Here is a 26,759-nt window from a genome sequence, read left to right as displayed (position 1 = left end):
CTGCTTCAGCCAAACCGTAATTGAACACATCCAGTCCCAAATCTGTCAAATGTACCCCATCCGGGCCCGTATAACTCACTTCCTCCTCAAGCAAATCATGCCGCACCACTAAACCTCCATTTAGGCGCACGAACTTTGACACACTTTTATTGATCTTCTTCCGTGTACGGTTCAGAGCTGGCACTGACACCGCCTCTCTCCACCTCAATCTGCGGACCATCTCAGACCACACCAACAGACATTCCGCATGCTCGTCCAACATCCATAACAAATCCCTTTTTATCGTCTTAATCAATGGCCACATTGGAAAACTGCCAACATCGTTGCCCCCGACATGCAACACCAGCACATCTGGCACCCCTTCTAATCGGAACCTTACCTTGTCCCAGCACAATCCCCTAAAGCCAAACCATCGTACACTTACCATATCCTCATCCAGCCCCAATGACCTACCACCTAAGCGCAGCTGCGCTCGCTTCTCCGCCCAATAGATGAAGGAATGGCCAAACATCCACACCACGCACTTGCGTGAACCTATCCGTAATGAACAAACAATTAAACACAATAACCCACTCCCATCCCGATAGACGCCTCTGCCTCTCTCTACTCCTACAATGCCTACCCCCTAACGCTCCACTCTATGCATACGCACATATGACCGGAAGCGCTGCGACTCCCACCTGCCAATGCGCTTTACTTCATTTTCAGACATACCCCATCTAGCCGCCTCCGTAGCTGCACCTATACGGAAGGAATGTGAACAATATTCCCCTTCTCTTAACCCCAATCTCCTTATGCATGCCCTAAATACCGCTGCAAACTGATATCTAGTCAATGGTGACCCATCAGCATGGATAAACAAGGAGCTGGCCGCTCCCCCACGCACCCGCACAAAAGCCTCATATTTCGCCACCGGGCACACCAACTGACCCTCCAATCTGCGCAATGAAACCAAAAAACCCTTACCCAACTTATCAGTTTTTGACCCCACCAAAGTAATCCGCACCTCCTCCATCCCCATTACCACATGGTGCACTTGTATCCCTCCCGGGGAACTTTTTCTGGGACTAACCAACTCCCCCACCCGAAAGGCCCCAAAAAATGCCCAGGAAAAAACCACACAAAACAAAACCCGCTCATATTCCGACACACACACCGCCGGCAACATCCCCAACAGTTCGTGCAATAAGTTAAATGACACCGGCCTCCTGCCATCAGGGGGACCACCCTGCTTGACGTACCCTTTAACCGCCTGCCTAACAATGAATGACTGCGTATCATCCACCCCTCCGCAAAGTTTAAACAGAAATGATAGTGCAGCCAATGACTTCTGAACCCCAGCCCTGGACACTCCCTTCTCTAACAACTCTGAAATGTAACAAATCACTGCCTCCCCTCTGACCCAAGGCAACCCTCCAGCACACCAGTCATCCTGAAAAAGAAACCATGCCTTCCATACCTTCTGATATGCCAACCATGTGGATGGCGCCAACGATCTCTGAATCCAATACAAAATCTTTAAGTTACCAACTCCCAAACCGCGTCCGGGCACAACTTCGGCTCCTTCGCCGCCCCCGGCACCAGTTCCCTGAATTTTTCCAGCTGTAGGCGAGATAGAGCATCCGCTATAGTGTTATCCACTCCTGGAACATGAACCGCCCGAAACATCACATTCCAATCCAGGCAGCGCAACACTAAGTGTCGCAGCAAGACAATCACTTCAGGAGAAGATGCCGTCTGCTGATTGATTACCTGTACTACTGACATGTTATCGCAATGAAACACAACACACTTGTCCGCTAGCTGACACCCCCACAGCTCTACTGCCATAACAATCGGGAACAGCTCCAACAAGCACAGATTAGCCGTCAGGCCCTTTTCCACCCACTGCCTGGGCCACTGCCCAGCACACCATTCTCCGTCAAAGAAAGCCCCATAACCCACGGCTCCGGCTGCATCCGTGTACAGGTGCAACTCCAAGTTAGAGACTGGTGCGGACATCCACAATGTCCGACCATTGTACTTAGCCAAGAAACTGTCCCACACCATCAAATCCGCTCTATGTCCACTTAGCAGTCTGATAAAATGGTCCGACCTACGCACCCCTGCTGTTGCCTGTGCAAGACGTCTACAAAACACCCTCCCCATTGGCATAATGCGGCAAGCAAAATTCAACTTGCCTAACAATGATTGCAGCTGGCGCAATGTAAGTTTTTTCTTCACTAACGCCTCCTGCACCCCCAAACGAAGGTCCTCTAACTTAGCATCTGGCAGGCGACATTCCATCTTCTCTGAATCTATTTCAATGCCTAGAAAACACAATGTTGTCACCGGGCCCTCAGTTTTATCCGCCGCCAACGGCACCCCAAACTCTGCGAAAACCTGCTCCAAGGTAGCCAGTAATATACTACAACCATAACCACCAGCCACCCCTACACAAAGAAAGTCGTCTAAATAGTGTATAACTGATTTCGAACCCGCACGCTCCCGGATGACCCACTCCAAAAATGTGCTGAACGCCTCAAAATATGCACATGAAATGGAGCATCCCATCGGGAGGCAAGCATCCACATAATAACAATCATCGAAACAACACCCCAACAAATGCATCGACTCCGGGTGAACCGGTAGCAATCGAAATGCAGCCTCAATGTCGGCTTTTGCCATAAGGGCTCCCCGCCCGGTCTCCCTTACTAGAGCTACTGCTGCATCAAAAGACGTGTATGACACCGACGTCAAGGAAGTATCGATGTCATCATTAACTGACGCCCCTCTTGGGTAAGACAAATGGTGTATCAGCCTAAACTTCCCGACCTCTTTTTTCAGGACCAAACCCAGAGGGGACACCCTCAACTCAGCCACGGGGGGTGTAGAAAACGGACCTAACATCCTACCCAACGCCACTTCCTTGTTCAACTTTTCCCTAACTACCATCGGAAACTCAGCTACCGACTTCAAATTCCTTGCAAAACAACCCCCCAATCCCTCTCTAAATGGAATCCGAAAACCCACACTAAAACCCTCCTTCAACAGCAAAGCTTTTTCCCTATTTGGGTATGTCTCTAGCCACGGCATCATTGCGGCGAGGCGCACTGGAGTTATCCCCTTTTTGAGTGGGGTCCCTGGCCCGCTGCAACTGAGCTCCCTTTCTCTTAAAACATCTGGAGAAGGGGTGATTACTTCCCCCACACACTGAGCACTCATGTCGGAATATACATGAGACCCCCCATGTGCAGGAGCCTTCGTTAAAACGCCAGCACACACCCTTTCTAACCCCGCCCGACGGGCTCCCAAGCTTCCCCCCGTCGGGCCCTGGCTGAAAAGGCGATCCTGCCACCTGTACCCCCCCAAAATACGACCCCTTCCCTGGAACCTTGGGCAACGTCATCAATCGCATCCACAGATCTATATCCCTGTGATCCCATTCTAATGACGGCTGCACTGACATGCGCTGCCGAAACTGCTCATCGTACTGTAACCATGCCGTGCCCCCATAGTTTTTATACGCATCCCACACTGTCACAAAGTAACACCACAGTGCCGAGCAGCATTCAGGGCGCTTCTCGCCCACCACGCTTGCTAATATAGCAAACGCATTTAACCAGTTTCCAAATGTACGAGGAATCAACCTAAACCTTCTCCTCTCCTCGTCCTCCTCTTTCCTATGCTCCTTTCCCTTTTCCCACCTTTCAACACTAAAGCGCTCCAACGGCAACAACGTGAAAATGTCCAGGTTCTCTTTCTTTCATATCTTTTCCTTAACCTCTGGTTTTAAATGAGCCCCTAATGGCCCCCTCATACAAATGTACAGACTAGCTTTCGCCCCATCCGACACTGGCAGCGGCTTAGAAGCCGCATCCTCCTTCTCCGTCTGCACCCCTGTCTCTGCCGAACCGGTGGTTACTCCCTGTTCTTGCCTCGCAACCACCCCAGCCCCCGTACTCGTACCCGAGCTAACGCCCCCAGTCCAAACCGCTAACGGCCCAGCCCGCTGTGACCCCTGAACTTGCTCAACTACTTTTACTAACCGCTGTACTCCCTTTAATATCTCCTGCAGCGCTCCACCCGAGGACATATCAGCCCCCCCCAGCACAAGCTCGCTGCCCTGTCCTACTGTTGTTTGTGTAATTCCCTGTATCAGTGTGTGCGTGCCTGTAGACCCACCTGATTGAGCAGCGCTGAAGACACCTGCTGCTCCTGAGGAGCTGAAAGCTCCTGCGACCATCCCGGATCCTGGCAGAGAATGTTGTCCAACTGCCGCAGCTCCTGGCGAGGCCGATATCCCCACCGCCACAGGCGATGGCACCGGCGCGACTCCTGCCGTGTTGGACTCCGCCGGAACACCTGCCGAGACCGCCATCCCCGGAGCCTGTCCTGGCTGGGCCGTGCCTAAAGCCTGCCGCAACGTCTCCAAGATAGCCGTCTCAGCGCCGCCGCGAGCCTGTAACGGAAAAAGAACAGAGGAGACACCGCGCACCACAGACTGGTCCTCCCCCTGAACCCCCATACTGCTGCTGAGTGCCGCCGAACTCGGCTGAAACCCCCCAGCAGCCCTATGCCCGCCCACACTATGCATTCCCGGCTCTCCAATGTCTCCTAGAGGGGGTGCACCGCCCCCCCCCGCCACCACACCTGCAGCCTCCGACGGGGCCGCCCGCCTAGCACCCGCCCTGTGCACTTCGGGACTGGAGCTATATGCTCCACTGCCTGCCCCCCGCCTCCTGGTGGGAGAGCTGTCCTCACGCTCCCCCACCGCCATGTCCCGCTGACGTTGCCTAGCCGCGGTTCCCAGCTGGCTCCTCCTCTTGCCATCCAGCACTCGGCGGCCGCTGCCCGCTTCCACCCGCCGCCGCCTCTTCGCAGCGCCGCTGCCCCCTGGCGCTCCCCTGGAATCCCTGGCACTCACCGCTGGCCTGGTGACTCCTCCATCGCTCCGCCTCCGACCTCTCGCTACCGGCTCCTCCTCTTCTTCCTCGTCGGCGTCATCGTCGTCGACGTCATCAACCTCCTCCTCCTCCTCGCGCGTCACCGCTCCTGCTCCGCCCCTTCTCCCGGATCCTCCTCCGCTCCGCCTCTTAACCGCGCTGCCACGTGTCGGCGCCATCTTCGCCGGCCTTGCTGCATCCTGGACTCTACCTCCGACCACTGTGCTGGCCGGAACCTGCTGCGCCACTTCTCCCGCCGGGCCCCGAGACCTCCACCACTGACCACCGCTGCCGCTGCCGGCTGCAGCATTCGCCTTCCGCTGCCCCCGCATCGGAGAGACCGAGGGGCTCAGTCGCTCTGGAGGCCGCGATCTTCTGGAACTCGCCGGGCGCCCAGGTATGTCGCCACCAGTCATTGCCAACATCTGGCTTCTCACCCATTCTGGGCCCTTCTCCCTGGCCTGCTCCCTCATTTTTTCTAAAAAGGCCTCCACCTCCGCCATCCTAAAATACACCTACACTACCTAACCTAATCTTGGCCCTCTCTGACCTAACCTGCCTCCCTTCTCACGTACCCCTTACTAGGCCCTAACCACTAGCGAAACAACTGACAACCTCCTCTGACAATTTTCTCAAGCCAAAAGATGGCTGCCCTTCCTGAACCTCCTATATAAACCCTTCACTATCTCCTCCCCCCATTTTAAACCCACCTATCAACTTAGCACTAAAATCTCCACCCCCCAAGACCACTCCACCCATCATTTTCTCTCCTCTCATCCCTGCCTGTCATGGCCGCACTGCGCCTACTTGCAGCCAGCTTCGTGCTAACAAAGTATAAAAAAGTTATTAGCGCCAGAAGTTGGCAAAATCCAAAAAATAATTTTTGTACAGGAGGTTTTAATTTTTGTAAATGTATGAAAACATTATAAAACCTATACAAATTTGGTATCCTCTTAATCATACCGACCCAAAGAATAAAGTAGACCTGTCATTTGGGGCGCTCAGTGAAAGACGTAATATCCAAGCCCACAAGAAAATGGCGCGTTTTTTCACCATTTTCATTGCATTTGGAATTTTTTTCCCGCTTTCGAGTACATGGCATGGAATATTTAATACCATCACTATGAAGTGCAATGTGTTACGCAGAAAACAAGCCATCACACAGCTCTTTACGTGTAAAAATAAAAAGGTTATAGATTTTTGAAGGTGGGGAGTGAAAAATGGACATGAAAAAACAGGAAAGGGCCCGGTCCTTAACCGGTTAAACTGAACATACTCACCTATTTTACTCTTCATCTTGATCCCGGTGGTGGTCTTAAAGCTCGACACGCTGGGACTCACGCAGGAGACGTGAATAATTTGCAGCCTGGAGCACCGCGCTCCTTTTTATGAATCCCAGCCTGTCAAGCTTGAAGTAGACAAGCGTTGGGATCAAGATGAAGAGGAGGATAGGCGAGTAAGTTCAGTTTAATCTTAATGTAAGTGAGTGGTAGATTTCCTTTAAGTGATGGGACTTTTGGTAAGGGTACTAGCTGTCATGGCAACCTGTCTGTACAATAAGGCACATTTACTAAGGGTCCGCGGACTGCAATTCCGTTGGGTTTCCCGACTATTTCCGATTTGCGCCGCATTTAACAGGGGTTTTTGGTGAACGCGATTGAATTTTGGCGCAATCGCACCGACTTTCATGCGACACAAATCTGAGGTGAGGGGGGGGGTGCCCGTTGGACAACCCGACTGATTCGGACTGAGCGCGGGATTTAAATTTTAAATTGTCGCAAGACAATGCACTCACATATATCAGAAAGAAGAAGGTGAACTCCGGCGTGCCTCAGCGGGGAAACAACACATGCAGGATCTCGGGTGCATGATCTTGGTGAATCTTGGACTTCATCCGTGTCGGACAGTCCGGAATGGGGATCGTAAGAGGACCGGGTAAGTAAATGTGCCCCAATTTGTTTCGAAAAAAAACACTCATTATCTTTTGAGCAAATGAAGAGGAGGATAGGTGAGTAAGTTCAGTTTAATCTTAGTGTAAGTGAGTGGTAGATTTCCTTTAAGTGATGCATGTTGTTTTTTGAACACTAGGGCTTGGTCCTCGAGGTGGAAATCATTAGTAATCTGATAAAAAGATAATAAAGTATATTTGTAATATAAGTTGAATATATTTTCTTTTGTGACCAGACATCATCAGTTGCTGGGTGCCGGCATATTGATTATGTTGTGGAATATTGTTAGTATAACTTCAATAGCCACATTCTTGTCTCTACAGAAGATCACTTTATAGACAGACACAGATCTCATCTGATTGAGAATATAGAGAACATCGATCAAGTTATAAATGATCTCCAATCCAATCAACTTCTTAGTCACAAACTGCACAGATTTCTACAACGTCTGTCCACAACTCGAAGGAAGATGATGCATCTGTGTGAAATATTCAGTTATCGGGATTACACAATGAAGGATCAATTCTATGTTTCACTCTGGCGATACAACTACACGGTCATCAGTGACCTGGAAACATCGGACAGAAGGCGAAAATGTAAGGAAATATATTGTAGACATGAGATGGGGCTGCTGGGAATATTAATTGTTATAAAATGTGAGCTCTAAGGTTTTTATTACTCCCGACTAGTGATGAGCAAGTATACTCGTCCGAGCTTGATGCTCGGTCGAGTATTAGCATACTCGGACCGGCTCGTTGCTCGGACGAGTATTTGCCCTGCTCGATAACGAGCATTTAATTTAAAAAAAAAAAGTGAAGAACAGTAAAAAGATACAATTAAAACATTTAATTTAATTGTTTAATTGAAGAAAACAGTGAAAGAACACAGTGCAGAACAGATTGCAGATGTTCGGGAACATCTGCGATCTGCTCCGGAGACACGCGTGCAGAACGGTGTTCTCCACAATAGTATTTGAAGAACAATATGTGTGAAGAACAACTTGCAGATGTTTCCAAACATCTGCAAGTTGTTCTTCACACATATTGTTCTTCAAATACTATTGCGGAGAACATCTGCAATCTGTTCTGCACGCGTGTCTCCGGAACAGATCGCAGATGTTCCCGAACATCTGCAATCTGTTCTGCACTGTGTTCTTTCACTGTGCTCGTTCAGTTTGTAATTTTACTGAAAAATGCTCGGGTCTCCCATTGATTTCAATGGGGCTCGTTACTCGAAACGAGCACTCGAGCATCAGGAAATGTTCGGCTCGAGTAACGAGCACCCGAGCATTTTAGTGCTCGCTCATCTCTAGTCCCGACCTTTCCCCACAATCTGGGTCAATGACTTGAGTCTTCCCTAAACAATGTGTCATTCACATATAAGCACATACTTTATATAACACGGGTGCAGTCAGCTGTTACCCTTTGGTTATAATCTAATTAAGTAAAATATTGACTTGACGACGGTTTATTCACAAGTATCCACAGTAGAATAAACCTCACTTTTGATCATCTGATCATCTGAACGTTTAAGTGCCACTTGGCCATTCTGGATATATTGTTTGTAGGCCCCTGCCGAGAGTTTTCATGACACATTGCTGCCTTGGACTTCCTGTTACCTAGCAAGGGAGATATTAGCACAATGGCATTGTGGTCCATGAAACACTTTGACTGTTGTCGGGATTAAGAGCTTGAGCAGGATTGGACAAAGTAAATTATGGGATCTGGTCTGGGGTCTACATGTGTTTTCTTTTGGCTAATCTGAGGTCTGAACGTATTGTTGGATCCAAGAAACAAATGGGTTTTCCAGCTCATATATGTTATCTGATGCCCTAACATAAGTATACAATAGGTATATACAATGCAATCAGTATGGAATGACGGAGGGGGTAGGCAATTTGTGCCTATGCCGGTCAACTGATCCTGGAATCCTCCAGTGCCAGAGGCATTACACACAGGGTCATAGCATCCACCAGGCACTGGTGCCGCGCCTAAGGTGGTCCCTTTAGAGGGGAAACTTTAGGAAAGCAGAGGAATTTTTACTAAAGAAAAAAAATTGACTACTTATCCACCAGCCAAACAAGAAACTTCTGCGCTCCTGAAGCTGTAGAGGAGAAGGAGTGATGAGCACACACTCAATTGGAGTGTGGCCCATGGCAAATAGAGCGGAGCTGAACACCTGCTTCTGTTAGGGTTATGGTTGGATGGGATTGGCTACAGAAATTTGTTTTATTTAGTTGAGCGGATGTATTATTTGGTTCTCCTCTCAACTGCAAACCTCCCCAAAAACCTTGTCCACACGGGGGTACAACTGCTACGCCTGTCCTCAGTAGTTGGGGCTGCTTGTAATTAGAGTTGCTGTGTAATGGCCGAGTAGGATAGGGTTATGGATTAGGGTTAGTGTGTAAGGGGTAGTGAGGTAGGGTTAGTAGATTTAGTGGTTAACGGTTAGTGAATTATATTTAGAGTAAATGGGTGAAACTTAGGGCTCATTCACATTGGCGTCAGTGCTCAGCTTCAGTTGGGCATCTGTTTCGTTTCGTCCACATAGTGGGGGTCATCTACTAAGGGCCCGATTCACGTTTTCCCGACGTGTTACCCGAATATTTCCGATTTGCGCCGATTTCCCCTGAATTGCCCCGGGATTTTGGCGCACGCGATCGGATTTTGGCGCATCGGCGCTGGCATGCACACGACGGAAATCGGGGGGCATGGCTGAACGAAAACCCGACAAATTCGGAAAAACCGCTGCATTTTTTTAAAAAAAGGGTTGCGAGACTTTCGCTTACCTCCACTAGGAATAGGCCGGTGAACTTGAGTGCATTTCGGCGGGCTTGGGGAACTTCAGCGCAGCAGCGACACCTGGTGGACGTCGGGGGAACTACCTTAGTGAATCCCGGCCGGACCCGAATCCACCGCAGAGAACGCGCCGCTGGATCGCAAATGGACCGGGTAAGTAAATCTGCCCCAGTGTCTCCGTTTCTCTCATGTTTTGTCTCTGTGTCCGCAAAAAAACCCGAAGGTTTAACATTTCTTTGAAAACATCTCACCTAATTTTTCAGCCTCATCAGTGTAAAAAAAACCCAGATGTTTCATCAGTATTTTCTGCAGACCCAGAGACTTCTATCAACTTCCGTGATCCGCACCAGTGAAAAAAAAAAAAACATTTCATAATTTTTCCACGGACAACGGATCAGTAAAAATACAAGCCAATGTGAAAACACCTCTAGAAATCAATGGCTGAGTGAGGCGTCCGTGGAAATCACTGGACCGCGGACGTGAGAAACACCAATGTGAAAGAGTTCTTAGGGTAAGGTTAAAGGGAAGGGGTGGCTGCTGGCATTTTTTGGGTGAAGATGGGAGGATGTGTCGCTTAACTCTCTGCACTGCAACCCTCTCTGAACCCCACCCGGCATACAACTGCACAGTGTATCCTCACCCCTGCGCTGCCCAAATTATAACATTCTCTGGAAAAAAAACAGGGACTTCTACTCCTAGCAAAACAAATATGGGAGGAATTTTTAAGGCTTTTTAAAACGTAAAGTAGAGGCACGAGCTCCCACGGCATCACCATCATCACTAAATACCGCCCTGATTACAGAGAGAGAAGGCAGAGAAATCACCAGCTCTAAACGAGGAACTACGGTAATTAAAGGGGATGTTGTGTTAATTAAAATTTTGATTACTGTTAATTTTATTAGGACTAAGGAGGAATCCACAGCTTTATCCAATATGCTTGAGTTTTTAGTAGGGCTTCCACATTGGCGTGATTTTCACCGATGCCTCATTGAGCCATTATTTTCAATTGGTGTTTATGAAATCAGTAAATTTTTTTCTATTGTTTGTGAAAAAAAATTTTTGCAACCTGTCCTTTTTTTTTTCATGGAGCACAGAAAGCAAAAAAATGATGAGGCTTCAGTTTTTTCTTGTGGACACGGATCAAAAAGAGAAGCAAATACAGACAACGGGGCTTATTTACTAAGGGCTCCGCGGCCGCACTTTTGTCAGTTTCCCGACATTTTCCGATGTGCACCGAATTCCGCCGGTATTTTGCCACACGCGATCGGATTTCGCCGCAATCGCCACAAAGGGCGTGGCCGTCAGACAAACCAACTGATTTGGAAAAACCGCGGAATTTAAAAAACAAAGTGTGTTGCAAAATCAAGCACTCACATTCACCGGGAAGAAGATGGTGAACTCCGGCGGACCTCGGCGCAGCAGTGACACCTGCAGGAAGTTGGACGCACAAGCTTGCTGAATCACCGGAAGACCCGAATCTTTGTCGGAGAACGCGCCGCTGGATCGCGACAGGACCGGGTAAGTAAATGAGCCCCAATGCATGATGGATGCACAATGGACCCACAACACACACGCTAGCGGGAATCCACCCTTAGTTCCAGAAATTAGCAACAGAAGAACAGTTGTCTTAATCCTGGTAACTGATTGGTCATCAGTCGGGACAGTTTTTGCACTTCTGAGTAAATATGATTGGTCAATGGAGGTCATTTACTAAGGGCCCGATTCACGTTTTTCCGGCGTGTTACGCAAATTTTTCGGTTTGGCGCCGATATTAACCTGAATTGCCCCGGGATTTTGGCGAACGCGATCGGATTGTGTCGCATCGGCGCCGGCGTGCACGCGACAGAAATTGGGGGACGTGGCCTTAAAAAAACCCGATGGATTCGGAGAAACCGCTGCATTAAAAAAAAAAAGTGACACCTGGTGGACGTCGGAGGAACTGCCTTAGTGAATCGCCGGAAGACCCGAATCCTCTGCAGAGAACGCGCCGCTGGATCGCGAATGGACCGGGTAAGTAAATCTGCCCCAAGCGGCACGTTCTCTGCGGTGGATTCAGGTCCGGACGGGATTCATTAAGGCAGTTCCTCCCCCGTCCACCAGGTGGTGCTGCTGCGCTGAAGACCATCGGAACGCACTGGATTACACCGGCCTATCCTGGATGAAGGTAAGTGCAAGCTCCGCAACACTTTTGGTTTTTTAAATGCGGCGGTTTTTCCGAATCCGTCGGTTTTTCGATCGGCCACGCCCCCCCGATTTCGGCCGCGTGCATGCCAGCACCGATGCGCCACAATCCGATCGCGTGCGCCAAAACCCAGGGCAATACAGGGAAAATCGGCGCAAATCGGAAATATCCGGGTAACACGTCGGGAAAACGCAAATCGGGCCCTTAGTAAATGACCCCCAGTGTCTTCAGTTTAGTTCCTGCTTTTACACCAGTTCAGAGACAGAAAAACTGCTAAGATTTATCCTCATGTGGTTAAATTTATTATTATATACAGATCCAAGTGAAGAATCGGGAGCCTCCCAGAGTCCAACCCAGATGATCCAAGAGGACAGGAGCGGAACGTGCTGTGATACGGTAACATTTATATGGACTGGTGTAATGGTCAAGTATTCTCCATACTTCGTACAGTGGCTTATGGAAACGTCCTGCACTTACTGGAGGACTTTGAATAGAGGAGGAGAATGGATTCTTGTGGGTCCTGATGCTGAGGCCTAGCACCGGAAAATTCCCACCAGTCCATTATTTAGCACATAAGATACAGGGCCACATTTACTTACATGGTCCAGTCGTGATCCCGCGGCGCGTTGTCCGACTCTGATTCGGGTCTGCCGGGATTCACTAAGGTCCGTGCGCCCAATATCCACCAGGTGTTGCCGCTGCACCGAGATCCGCCGGAGTTCACCTTCTTCATCCCGGTGTATGTGAGTACTGATCTTGCAACACAAATCGCTTTTTAAATTCAGCGCTTTTTAGGAATCCGTGGGGTTGTCCGATGGCCACGCCCCCCATTTCTGTCGCGTGAAAGCCGGCGCAGATGCGCCAAAATCCGATCGCATGCTCCAAAATCCCGGGTCAACTCAGCGCAAATCAGAAATCGCCCGGAACTCAGCGAAAGTACGCGATTTGGATCCTTAGTAAATGAGCCCCACAGTGTAAAGAGATAGAGATGGAATATCTCACGAAATACATATAGGATCAAAAAACAAAAAATATAGGTCTAGTATTTTTTTAAAACTCTATCCAATAATACCAGACTCTGTCCCCTCCCCCATTGTTTATTCGGATTCCCCGGGAAAAATTACATTGATTTTGATCTTGGTCTTTTTCAATTTTGGTGACAGTTTGGACTGTAGTCACTAAAATCAAAGTGTGCGTGTGAAAACGTTGAAAAAGGGGATGTTTTGAGAAATACACATCAAGATCTAAAATATACATATGCAATATGTGTGTGTATATAGTATATATATAGAAATGGAGACATATTTGACACAAAAATGTTGTATCTGTTTACCTAATAAAATGTTGTCACTAGAGATGAGCGAGCACTAAAATGCTCGAGTGCTCGTTATTCGAGACGAACTTTTCCAGATGCTCGAGTGCTCGTCTCGAATAACGAGCCCCATTGAAGTCAATGGGAGACTCGAGCATTTTTCAAAGGGACCATGGTTCAGGAATAAAATGTGTTATTTAATTGAAAAAGAATGTCTTCTGATAAGTTATCAAATGTATGCAAACATCTGCAATCTATTCTTCACTGTTCCGCACGTATATTATCTCCCGACAAGTTATCAGATGTGAAGAACAGTGAAGAATAGAATAAAAACAGTGAACACAGGATCATTTAAGTGAAAAACACAGTGAAAAACACAGTGAAGAATAGATTACAGATGTTCAGCACATCTGCTTACTTGTCGGGAGATACGCTGTCCCGGGATCCGCTCCTCTTCTTCCACTGAAGTCTCCCCGATCTCTCTGCCCTTCCCGGTGTCTCCGTGCCCGCCGCTGCCCCAGTGTCTCCATGCCTGCCGCTGCCCCAGTGTCTCCGTGCCCGCCGCTGCCTGTGCTGCTCCCCGGTGTCTCTGTGCTGCTCCCTGGTGTCTCTGTCCTGCTCACCGTGTTCTTCAATGTGTTCTTCACATACTATTTTGTTTGCACCGTTCCGCGCGTATCTTCCGACAAGTAAGCAGATGTGCCGAACATCTGTAATCTATTCTTCACTGTGTTTTTCACTTGAATGATCCTGTGGTCACTGTGTTCACTGTTTTTATTCTATTCTTCATTGTTCTTCACTGTTTTTTTATAATTAAGTGCTCGATCTCGAGCAGGGGAAATACTCGTCCGAGCAACGAGCCGTTTCGAGTACCTTAATACTCGAACGAGCATCAAGCTCGGAGGAGTATACTCGCTCATCTCTAGTTGTCACGCTTTATATCCTTTCTAGTATTTCCGCTTTTGTACTAAAACTCATCCATTTTCTGAACTCGAAAATTGCCTTTAAATTCATATGCAAATGAGCAGAATAGTGTTTGCTCATTTGCATAGAGCTTGAGGGGGAACATTACTTCAGACTCCTATATCTTGGTATCTATAGTTGCAAGAACCAGAGTTCTGGAACAATTGTAAAGATTTTTTAAATTGCAATAGAATTGTGTTGCAGAGAACCATGTATAATTATAACCGTACTTATGGTTCATTCATTATTTATCATCTTTTCTTTCATTAGGTACATGACAATTCTGTTCAATTAATCACCCCATCCATGACTGGCAGCATCTACCAGTAAGTTGCCCTGTGGGGATAATTTATACATGTTCAGTCTTATCACAAAATCTTTACATGTGAGTGTTTTTTTCTCTCCTTAAGGGGGTTGTCCACTTTAAGGCTACATTCACACTGCCGTTGCCCGCCGTACCGTACCGTAGCGGGCAACGGCAGTGCACGGGGAGAGGAGGTGAGCGCAGCTCTCCCCCGCCCCTCTCCATAGGAAGTTATGGCGCACGGCGCCGTACTACGGAGAGAGATAGGACATGCCCTAACTGCACCGTACCGCTCCCGTAGGGCGCAGTGCGCCCATTGACGTCTATGGGGGACGTATATCGGCCGTATATACGTCCCCCATACGGCAGTGTGAATGTAGCCTAAGTACATTCCAGTAAATAATTGATATTGTTTGTGTATTGTAAAGTTATACAATTGTCCAGTGCACTTTCTTTATCGGTTCCTCACACATTTCTAGAGCTCTGCTTGCTGTCTTTCTGCTGTTATTCAACAGGAAGTGTCATTGTTTACTTCCTGTAGATAAACGCCGATCCATGGTCATGTGGTCAGGTGCACGGCTCCTTATAACACACAGTGTAACCAAAGCTATGTGATGCTAAAATTTGGGTTCGGTTGAGCCCATATTCTAACAGGTCCACCCATTGCTAATAATGTACGACAAACTTTTATAAAAATAAAATAGCAGTAACATTGTTTAGTTCAGTTAAATCCAAAATAAAGATGTTGAAATGACTAAACAGTTATGACCAGACACATAAACAAATAAAAATATCTATGTCCTCATTTTACCCTCCATCCCACTTCACCTTCCCATTACCGTATATACTCGAGTATAAGCCAAGTATTTCAGCACCAAAATTTTGCTGAACAACCCTGACTCGGCTTATACTTGAGTCTATACAAAAAAAATGACACTGTATCACCATTCTGACTCTCCCGCAGGTCCTCTTCTTGCTTCAGGTTCTCCAGGTCCATCTTTGGGTCCTTCAGCTCCTCTTTGGGTCCTTCAGCTCCTCTTGGGGTTCCTCTGCCTCCTCTTTGGGTCCCTGCGCGATGCCGGTGGCGCACACAATGATGTCAGCAAGCGGCTGACATCATTGTGTGTGCCGGCCGCAATCAGAAGAGAAGCCGGAGGAACCAGAAGATGGAGCTGGAGGAACACGAAGCTAAAAGAGGACTTACGGGGGGCATCTGAAAGGTGAGTACAGTGTTAATTTTTTTTATAGGCTTGGCATGCTCGTGGCAGGGGCTGGCCGGCTATATACTTGGGGGATGGGCTGGCTATATATTGAGGGGAAGAGGCTGGCAGGCTGTATACTGGGGGGCAGGGACTGCTAGCTTTATATCAAGGGCAGGGGCTGGCCGGCTATATACTTGGGGGATGGGCTGGCTATATATTGAGGGGAAGAGGCTGGCAGGCTGTATACTGGGGGGCAGGGACTGCTAGCTTTATATCAAGGGCAGGGGCTGGCAGGCTATATACTGGGGGAGGGCAGGGGCTGGCAGGCTATATACTGGGGGCCGGGGATGGCAGGCTATATACTGTGGGGCCGGGGCTAGCTGTATATTAGGGGGGCAAGGGCTGGCTATATACTTGGGGGGGAAGGGGCTGGCAGGCTATACACTGAGAAGGCAGGGGCTGGCAGGCTATATACTGGGGAGCCAGGGCTAACTGTATACAGGGGGCAGGGGCTGACTTTATACTGGGGGGCAGGGGCTGGCTGTATACTGGGGGGAATTGGCTGACCAATGCATTTCCTACCCTTGGCTTATACTCAAGTCAATGGGTTTTTCTGTTTTTTGTGTTAAAATTAGGTACCTCAGCTTATACTTGAGTATATACGGTAATCTTCCAATTTAACACTTATCTCAAAACTTTTCCCCTCTCATCCAGACAATTTCCTGGATAATGTATTTAATTTACTCTCCCCTTTCATAGTTTCATAGTTTATACGGTTGAAAAAAGACACTTGTCCATCAAGTTCAACCAAGGAAGGGAAGGGATTGGATGAGGAAGAGATTTATGGGAAACCGTTCTATATAACATAACCATCAATGGTATTTAGGTGTAAAAAGGCATCTAGACCCTTCTTGAAGCTCTCTGCTGTCCCTGCTGTGACCAGCGCCTGAGGCAGGTTATTCCACAGAGTGACAGTTCTCATAGTAAAAAAGCCCTGTCGCCTCCGGTGATTAAACCTTGTTTTCTCCAAACGGAGACAGTGCCCCCTTGTTTTCCTTTCTTTTGTATTGCTAAATCATTCTCACACGCCGACTGGATCTACTTAGTAGTAGTAGTTTCCCCATCATTGTATGGTCTTATTTAAGATTGATTTTACATATTAATTTTTAAAAATTTCTGCTTTTGTAGTCTATCACTGACCTCTCCAGGACTGTTCCGCTGCTCACAATCCGGGATCCAGTTCCGGGTTACACAACCTGTGACCATTGAGTATGAGGTGGAGTCATGGAGTAACTACAGTGAGATCCTACAGACTCTACATGGTGGATATGAGATTATTGGTCCTCTCTTCAACATAAAATCCAGATTACAACCTAACATAGTGGCCACCGTCTACCTACCTCATTGTTTATGCATAGAAGGTAGTGAATAATGTTACATACTATTATTCTCTTCTTCTACAATTATTTCTGTCTTTTATTTAATTTCAAATGCTTTGTAGGTTTCACAGGAGACAAATCATTGATTCGATGTTTCCATTACAAGGACGATAATGTGGTATTGGAAGCCCCTTCCAGAACAGAAGCCATGTACGCTGTGCTGGATAACCCCTCCTTCTCCTGTATTGGGGTGATATTATATCCTTTAACACTTTTAAAAGAAGAATTAATAAAGCTCATTCCTTATCACGGGATGGTTCTGTTATTCTGTAATACAATTGCCAGGGACGATCTTATACAACGCTTCATTCTCCACCTGTATCTACTGCCAAGGATCCGCACAATGGAGAAGGTATCTGATCCATTCCTAATTATCTAGATAAAATAGACAAATTTGTTTTTGAAGGTTACATTTTTGTCTGTTTAGGGTATATATAACCTTTGAAGCCGCATACTCACCCATATCCCAAACAAAGACAAAGTTACCTCTCCATAAAATTCCTCAGTTCACGGAAAAGACATTCTTCCAAAAAGTCTAAAAGGATGACTGCCATGAAATTCCCATTCAGTTCCCAGTGTTTAGACATTTGTCCCCCAATTCCCACCCCTAAAAAATAACAGAGTTTAAATATTTATTAAGTTAAACATCTTTTTAAATACTTCAACCTCCTAAACACACAAAGGACTCTGGCCTTTGGTATATCCGGAAGCGCCAGTTTCTACCTGGTCTGACCTGGTGGAGACTACAATAAATTCGGCAGACTATAGCATTTAGGCCTGTTCACAGCATTTCACAGGTATAATTCCAACCTGTCTCTATCAGTCCTGGTATATACAATTTCAGTTGCCCCGGGATCAGACCATAAATCAGAAGTCTAGGGTCAGGCAGGACGGATTATTCTCCTGTCTGATGCTGCAGTGAGCTCCTCTCTGCATCAGCCCCTCCCCCTGCATTCCAAGATGAGCTCACACAGACTTACTGCCGGCTAGCAACAGTGTGAGGAGACTTACTTTTCAAGCTACAAGCAGATAAGGTTATTATCCAGAAGAGAGAGGAATATAGCAATGCGGACAGTTTATGTAATGGTTGAGATAGCAGAGCTGTCATTATGTGTTATATCCATCTCATGAATCTTATCATCTCTGATCTGTCTCATCTCTCTTTTTCTATGCCTAAGTACAATGTTCAGTAGGTAAATGAAAGTGTAGATAAACCTTGTACCATGATAATCTAAGCACATTGTCAGCACACAGCATCTCACAGCACAGAGGGATTAGAAGTGTCTGCTTATATAGTCTCTGCTCACACGCTGGAATCTTACACTGACCATCAGTGAGTGATAGGAGCTAAAACAGCAATAAATCTGAGTAAAATTGTACAGTAAGAGGTTAAAATTATCTTAATAGTGTAAATAGCACTAGGGGATTGAAATTTGCGAATTTTCTTTCATGGGCAAACCCCTTTATTGGCAAACTCTCTGTAAGGAGAACTGTTTCTTCCTGACCCTAGTCAAAAGCCTCTCGTTCGGCTTAACTAGTTAACTACAATGTACTAAAGAGAAAGAGTGCAACCACCTCGAAACAGTGGGGCTCACAATCTAATCAACCTACCAGTATGTTTTGGAGTGTGGCAGGAAACCAGAAACCCACGCAAACACGGAGAGAACATACAAATGAACAAACATGCAAATGTTGACCTGGATAGGACAGATATACTGGTTTGGCTTTAATTGCACATCCTGTCATTAGGGTTCCTGAAAGTCATGCTTAATGTTAAGATGGCTGCCGTATAAGGTTGCAAAAGAGGCGTGGTTTTCGTTGACTCATTTTGGAAAACTTATTTGCATATTTTACAGTCTCCTAGTAGAACATCAATGACTATAAGTCTCAGCATGCTACGTGGTCTTAAGTGGCAAACTGTCCACAAGGAGAACTCTTACTCCCTGACCTTTGTGTAACCATCAGGCCTCATGCACACGACCCATTGGTAGACTTACATACTTCCCCCATAGACAGCTATAGTGCCCGGGCTTGGTACGGTGAGCACAACATTGGCGCGTGGGAGAGGAGGAGGGGGTGAGCGCTGCTCACTCCCACCCCTCTCCATAGAACATAGTATTCGCACGACCATCGATATGGCTTAGGATAGAGCATGCGGCTACTATTTTCTATGGAGAGTGGCCGCCCAGTGTGAGCAGCATTCACCACCTCCTCTCCCGTGCGTCGATGTATGTCTGCCGCGCTACGGCCGGGAGGGGATATGTTCGTGTGCATGAGGCCTTAGGCATATACTGTACATACTGAATACAGGCCACGGTCACTTTTTTGCTATGGAGGTCTCTACAGGCAGCTTCTTCACAAAACAAGCTGAATGCCTTAATAAAGTAAAAAATGCCAAACACTCAAAATTAGCTACAAATTACACTTTATTATTTGTCTAGAAAGTCTTCTGCTGAACTTACAATTTGTTCTGACTTTCTACTTCTATTAGTTATTTTAATTTCTTACTATTCAGATGACATTTGTGATGAGATGTTGTATACAGTAAATATGGGGAATCTGCTGAACCAACTTTTATCCTCAACCCCTCTATAGAACCCTGTCTACATCCCAGTGTTTCTATAGGTTTGTTTTCTTTGAGTAAAGGATAATTCTCATTGGAAATAGTGATTGTACATCACATGTATGTGGCAGTAGCCATCGCTCCTAATCTTTGCAGCAGATTTACTTCTCAACTATAAATCGGGAAAAATCCCCACAACCTCCAACCTATCACCACTTCCAACAAATCCATCTTATATATGTGCCCCTCTACTGCGCAACTGGAATTTTTGTCAAGCCCTAAATGTTCCAGAGAAATCATTGCCATTTGTTTTTTTTTTAACCTAATGTGCCAATTAGTCTCTTCACTGTCAGGTGGGTGGTCCTAGTTTGGAGCAAACAGCCAGTTACCACCTTTTAGACAGTGGATGTGGTCATAATCCTGTTGGATGCCAAAACAATGGCACAAATTTCATTGGAACAGTGGAAGCTTGAGAGAAATTCTAACTGTACTGGAATCCTCACAGTATATGTTATTATTAAAAGATACAAAGAGCTGGAGATAATGATGGAGATGAAAGGTCTTCTTTCTATTTCCCATAAAAATATCCTTTGCCAAATAATTCCATAGTCTTACTGGTCTTAATTTAAATAATCCTCTACTATGCCTACAAGTCCTGTTGCTTACCCTCACTAACAAAATGCCCAGCAGCAGCGTCCCCTCATTAATGAAATTTCAAACAGTCTCCCCTCATTAATGAAATGTCCAGCAGTCTCCCCTCATTAATGAAATTTCAAACAGTCTCCCCTCATTGATGAAATGTCCAGCAGTCTCCCCTTATTAATGAAATGTCCAGCAGTCTCCCCTCATTAATGAAATGTCCAGCAGTCTCCCCTTATTAATGAAATGTCCAGCAGTCTCCCCTCATTAATGAAATGTCTAGTAGTCTCCCCTTATTAATGAAATGTCCAGCAGTCTCCCCTCATTAATGAAATGTCCAGCAGTCTCCCCTCATTAATGAAATGTCTAGTAGTCTCCCCTCATTGATGAAATGTCCAGCAGTCTCCCCTTATTAATGAAATGTCCAGCAGTCTCCCCTTATTAATGAAATTCTCACAGCACGAGGGCCCCATCATAAATTTTAACAAAGAATAATGAACTCTATAGTCACCTCCTGTTCTTCTCCTCACAGCTTCCTGTGCAGCAGTGCAGGCAGAGGCACCTCCATGTGGTCCGCCCACGCATGCTATATGAGGCGGCGATGTCGCAGCCTGATGACATCACATAGAGTGCCCAGTCATAGAGCGCAGATCACTTTGCTCTCATAATCCATTGTCTTACTTGCATACAATTGATTATCTTCCCTTGTCGTAGACCCACAGTCTGCCGTTTGGTAGGATGTGGGCCCCTTCCATCCGCGACTTTACTCCCTTTTTCTTTTTCTGATTTTGATGATCTGTCTGGAAATTGTTGTCTACCTATGTGGTCTAATAGTAAATTTGGGTTGTGAAACGCCCTCCCTCCCTCCCATGTCTATTCTGTACACTCGTCGTCTAACTAGAGATTTATGAAAAGACAGAACTTTGTTATAATTAACATTATCTTTGTTCTCAACAGCAGGTTGAGATTTCGGAAATGAGATTTTCATTCCAAAGAATTTCTAAACCCCCTCAGACAGAGTCTTTGTATTTTAAGAAGAAATACAAAATTCATGGACCCATGGCCGCCCGGGTGTTCCCCAAAGTGAGTTTTTACTTTCTCGTTAGTTTTTTTTTAAATAGTTTTGAATCCTCTAAATGTTGCATAACTAAGAGTAAAATAAAACATATCTAGAACATTCTAAGCTGAGGCAAATTATTATTTTTGGGCAATTACATCAAAGTCACATGTTCAGCTGTGATTCATTTAATACATTATTTACTACATGCTCTATCTTTGCTTTATTATCTGCTCTTAGAATATATAAATCTACTCCGTGCGTTGCCACAGAATGTGACCATTATACACTGAGGTTCTACATGTCTACATTTTAGATGCTGCTCTTTGAGAGTCACTGCCCATCAGAGATCTTCGCCTACACAGAAATCAGTATGGAAGGAGAGAGAAACACAGAGGTGGATGTGTCTATATGTCCAGAAAATTGCAACGATACAGTGTGGGAAACCTCAGTGTCCGGAGGTAAGTAACCTCAGTGATAATCGCGCTGACTATGACACGTAAACTCATTGGGCAGATTTACTTACCCGGTCCATTCGCGATCCGGCCGGGATTAACTAAGGTAGTTCCTCCGACGTCCACCAGGTGGCGCTGCTGCGCTGAAGTTCCCAGAGGCCCGCAGGAATGCACTGAAGTACACAGTCCTATTCCTAGTGAAGGTAAGCGCGAGTCCCGCGACACTTTTTTTAAAAAAATGCGGCGGTTTTTCTGAATCTGTCGGGTGTTCGTTCGGCCACACCCCCCGATTTCCATCGCGTACATGCCGGTGCCGATGCGCCACAATCCGATCGTGTGCACCAAAATCCCGGGACAATTCAGGGAAAATCGGCGCAAATTGGAAATATTCGGGTAACACGTCGGGAAAACGCAAATCGTGCCCCTAGTAAATGACCCCCATTATGATTACACACTTGATATTTTGCAATAGAGTTAGCTTAAAGGGAACCTGTCACAACATTTGCACAGTGACAGGTTCCTATAGAGCTCTAATAACTGACTGACCCCCTTCTTTTAGCTAAACATTGTTCCCCTTACATCCACATAAATCACCTTTTATCTTATATTACCTGGCATCAGAGGGGGCGTGTTCTGCTAATCAGGTCCCTCCCATCTTCTCCTCCCCATGCCTTATGCCTTTTTAGTATTCAACAGTTCATGCCATGCGACCAGGGTGTCATCATCTCAGGTTCATTAACCTCTTAACAATAGCAAACTGTACCCCGTGTATGTATCTGACCACATGAAGTCACAGCATCCTCTATGGGCTTTACTACTCTTTCTCCGTAATCTCATATGATCACATACATGGTCTACAGTTTGCTATTGTTAGAAAACTAAAGTACCTGCGATGATGTCACTCTGGCCAAATCATATGAATTAAACACAAGGCACCGTGTAAAAAAAAAAATTACACAATATTTCCTGCAATTAAATTGAGGTTTATTTGTCTGTATTTGAATATTGGCAGAGTACAAGGAGGAAGGGGGGTGATTTAAAGAGACACAAGGTTGTTAGCCAGAATGATGGGGTGTGTTTCACTGACAGCCTGGGAGAGGAGAAGAGTCACAGCCAGCAGACATGAGTCAGAAAAGCTAATTTGCATATCAGAAAAATGTCTGTAATTAAGGTACAGTGCCCCCCTGGCAGCTAATTTTAGGTGATATAGGAAGGACTTGCCACCCTTTTTCGAAAGGCATTGTTAGTCATGGTGGTAGAATTTGGTGACAGGTCAATCTCTTTAATAATGTGGTTATTCTATCACTATATTCAGTTTATCACCATATTCTAACTGTAGAAAAAAAGGGAAGTGTCTCTATTAACCCAACATGTTAATAGACCATGAAAGAAATAAAAACACAGGGGGAACTTGATTTCACTCCGCTATGGGATTTTCATTACCTTAAAGGGGTTGGCCACTTTACCTTGTGTTTTCTGTGTGTGGGGGGCAGGATATTAGGTAATTTACCAATATACATCCATTATAAGTTCTTCTCCGCTTTCTTGAGATAATAAAGTGAAGACTTCTGTCTTTTACCTCATCAGCCAGAGATTCCATAATGGATTTTTTAAATATTTTGTTACTTGATTTTGTATGACCTATAACCTATGACCTCCCGTTACCCCACGTGCAACGCGTTGTATTTTTACAATAAAGGATTGAAATTTCCACAAGGCTCCAACAATTCATTGGACGTTTGAGCGCTGGTCCGCCTCCGCACCATTATTCCACGGGCATTTGCATCATAAGGGCTAGAAGGGTAAAGGGGTTGTTACAACAAAAATAAGTTGATTATCTATCCTAAGGAGGGGTCCTAAATATCTGATTAGGTGGGGACACACGGCACAGGTTGGCTCCGTTCTTTGTGTAGATGCTGAAACAAGTCAAGTGAATTCAACTAAATCGGAGATCACCGGTAATAACCGAAGTATCGGCTGCTTAGAACAGACGACCGGTAGACGTGCCGGATAGGTGACCTTTGTTTGATCTTTGGGGCTATAATAGTAATCACTAATATTAATTCTAGTTATCTAATTATTGGATCTCGGATCTCATCCTATATACTATTCATAGATTAAGGATTTTTTTTTTTATTTAAGAATTATTTATATGTATTTTTTCTTTCTAACAGCTGAAATGTTAGATTTATCATCCGCAATATCAAAGCCTACGGTTCATTCAGGTATGTTCTGATTTTCTCTATATAGGCGGTCTCCTATTTAAGAACACCCGACTTACAGACAACCCCTAGTTACAGACTCTGGTTGTTGGTAATTTACTGTACTGTAGACTTAGGCTACAATAAACCACTATAACAGTTATCAATGGTGTCTACAATGAAGCTTTATTGATAATCCTGGTTCTTATGACAATCCAACATGTTTAAAATTCAATTGTCACATAGACCAAAAAAATTTTGGCCGGGGTTACAATTATAAAGTATAGAGTTTCGACTTACATACAAATTCAACTTAAGAACTAACCTATAGAACCTTATACGTAACCCGGGGACTGCCTGTAGTGTAAAACTGATGATACATGGATAATTTGTCTATCACATCTATACCATGACCAAATATTGCTGTGTAACCTGAGGCATCACAACTACAGTAAAAAAAACCTGTGAGCAGACGCCCCAATTTAACATAAAGGGGGTCATTTACTAAGGGCCCGATTCGCGTTTTCCCAACGTGTTACCCGAATATTTCCGATTTGCGCTGATTTTCCCTGTATTGCCCCGGGATTTTGGCGCATCACCGCTGGCATGCACGCGATGGAAATCAGGGGGCGTGGCCGAACGAAAACCCGACGGATTCGGAAAAACCGCCGCATTTAAAAAAAAAAAGTGTCGCAGAGCTTGCACTTACCTTCACTAGGAATAGGCCGGTGAACTTGAGTGCGTTCCGATGCCCTTCAGCGCAGCAGCGCCACCTGGTGGACGTCGGAGGAACTGCCTTAATGAATCCCGACCGGACCCGAATCCACCGCAGAGAACGCGCCGCTGGATCGCGAATGGACCGGGTAAGTAAATCTGCCCCAGAAAGTTGATCTTTTAAACCCTTAACAGCTTGGCCCTTTTCTGCTTTTGTGTTAACATTTTTTCACTCTCCACCTCCAAAAATCTATAGCTTTTTCTGAGTACCGAGCTGTGCGAGGGCTTGTTGCTTCCTTTTTCTTTTATTTTGGTGCGACTTTTTGCAGTTTGCAACTTCTTAGGCGCAGAATCAAACAGCGTACCAAACTTAGCCAGATTTATCTTTGTGGCCCAGATGTTTTTTAAATTTGTTGCGACTTTTGGGCTTGGAATTGTCCCATTCTTGCGCCTAAACAGAGCGCGCTAGACCCAGACTTACTTTTGGTAAATTAAAAAGTCGCACATCACAATAAGTCACAATAAGTCTCAAAAGTGAGACTAAACAGGAAACGCGTATCACGTGTATCACAAAGGGAAAAACTTAAGATACATTGCAATGATTAAGTAGTCCACTTCAGGAAACTTGAAAAAGTGGCAGCCGAAAAACTATGATACATGTGTCCCACTGTATTAAATATTCCATGCCATGTCCTGAGAAGTGGGTAAAAAATTCCAAATGTGGTGATATTGGAAAAAACACATTAGTGCCATTTTCTTTTGGGCTTGGATTTTACAGTATTCACTGTGCACTCCACATGACACATTGGGGGTTATTTACTAAGGGCCCGATTCGCGTTTTCCCGCCATGTTACCCGAATATTTCCGATTTTCCCTGAATTGGCCCAGGTTTTTGGCGCACGCGATCGGATTGTGGCGCATTAGCGCCGGCATGCACGTGACGGAAATCGGGGGGCGTGGCCGAACGAAAACCCGACGGATTTGGAAAAACTGCTGCATTTAAAAAAAAAAAAATAGTCGCTCGGCACGCGCTTACCTTCACTCAGCCCGGCTCGGTGTACTCCAGTGCATTCCGATGCTCTTCAGCGCAGCAGCAACATCTGGTGGACGGCGGAGGAACTACCTTAGTGAATCGCCGGAAGACCCGAATCCACCGCAGAGAAGGCGCCGCTGGATCGCGAATGGGCCGGGTAAGTAAATCTGCCCCAGTGTTACAGATCTACAGCCATGATAGGTCCTGGAGTCTTCAAGCTGTCATGGCAACTAATCATCGCTTTGCAGTGATGTCAAAAGGAGCAACAATCAAAGTCAAAGGGTTATCACCAGCGATTTGTGGCAACACTGATCATGGGTGTTACCCGGGGGTGTTTGATGCAATATGCAGCAACAACCTGGCTTATATGGAGAGGGCTCAATTCTTTAAGAGGTTAAAGGGCTGGTCTGCTCATAGTCTTCCACAGAGTATAATGAGAGGGCAAATCGGACACTGAAAAAATTATTGGCCTTTTATAAACCTTTTTCTCTTCTTGAAAGTTTTCCCTGTAGTTTAAAAATAAATGAGGGCGCATTGAGACTCTGAGGGGACTGAAATTCACAAAGTTAATTATCAGTCTAATTTTATTTTTCAAGACTGAGAGCCAATTCCATGGAGGATACAAATGAAAATGTATTCAGCTCTGTCTGTTGTGATGTCAATGGATGAGCCGGACATCTTTAGTCATCCAATGAGTGACAAAACAGTTATCCTACAGTAGGATAAGACACATAGCCGAGGCTTGTACTGGCAACTGGAAATAGCTAATCATGAGTTTCGAAAAAAGTAAAAATGGCTGCCACATAGGATACACGTACACTATTTATATGACACAAGCATGCGGTATACTTACTGAGATGCTTTAATGTTGCCTGGATGATAATTTATCAGATGGGGTTCTGTTATTCCTATAGTATAAGGGGTTGGCCAATAGTATCTAGTGATTGAAGGGACCACCCCCTGGAACTGACCATATGTTCAGCTCCGTGTAAACACAGGGTAGTTGACTTTGGGGCAGATTTA

At 45.9% G+C, this 26,759-nt stretch overlaps 1 protein-coding gene across 1 annotated transcript in view; it reads left to right on the top strand.

Moving 5' to 3' along the window:
• The window catches only part of LOC140125817 (uncharacterized), an 80,191-nt gene that overhangs the window by 51,886 nt on the left and 1,546 nt on the right, over positions 1-26,759 (top strand). Inside the window, exons 6-13 of the mRNA XM_072144688.1 lie at positions 7,198-7,470; positions 12,171-12,250; positions 14,400-14,455; positions 16,824-17,056; positions 17,137-17,426; positions 21,234-21,359; positions 21,650-21,794; positions 23,963-24,013. Coding sequence (XP_072000789.1) covers positions 7,198-7,470; positions 12,171-12,250; positions 14,400-14,455; positions 16,824-17,056; positions 17,137-17,426; positions 21,234-21,359; positions 21,650-21,794; positions 23,963-24,013 — 1,254 coding nt within the window. The remainder of the gene's footprint in view (positions 1-7,197; positions 7,471-12,170; positions 12,251-14,399; positions 14,456-16,823; positions 17,057-17,136; positions 17,427-21,233; positions 21,360-21,649; positions 21,795-23,962; positions 24,014-26,759) is intronic.

Source organism: Engystomops pustulosus, chromosome 4 (genome assembly GCF_040894005.1).
Source record: "Engystomops pustulosus chromosome 4, aEngPut4.maternal, whole genome shotgun sequence".
Lineage (NCBI taxonomy): Eukaryota > Metazoa > Chordata > Amphibia > Anura > Leptodactylidae > Engystomops > Engystomops pustulosus.
The sequence above is the reverse complement of the archived record's forward strand: the minus strand, read 5'-3'. Positions and strand labels throughout refer to the sequence as shown.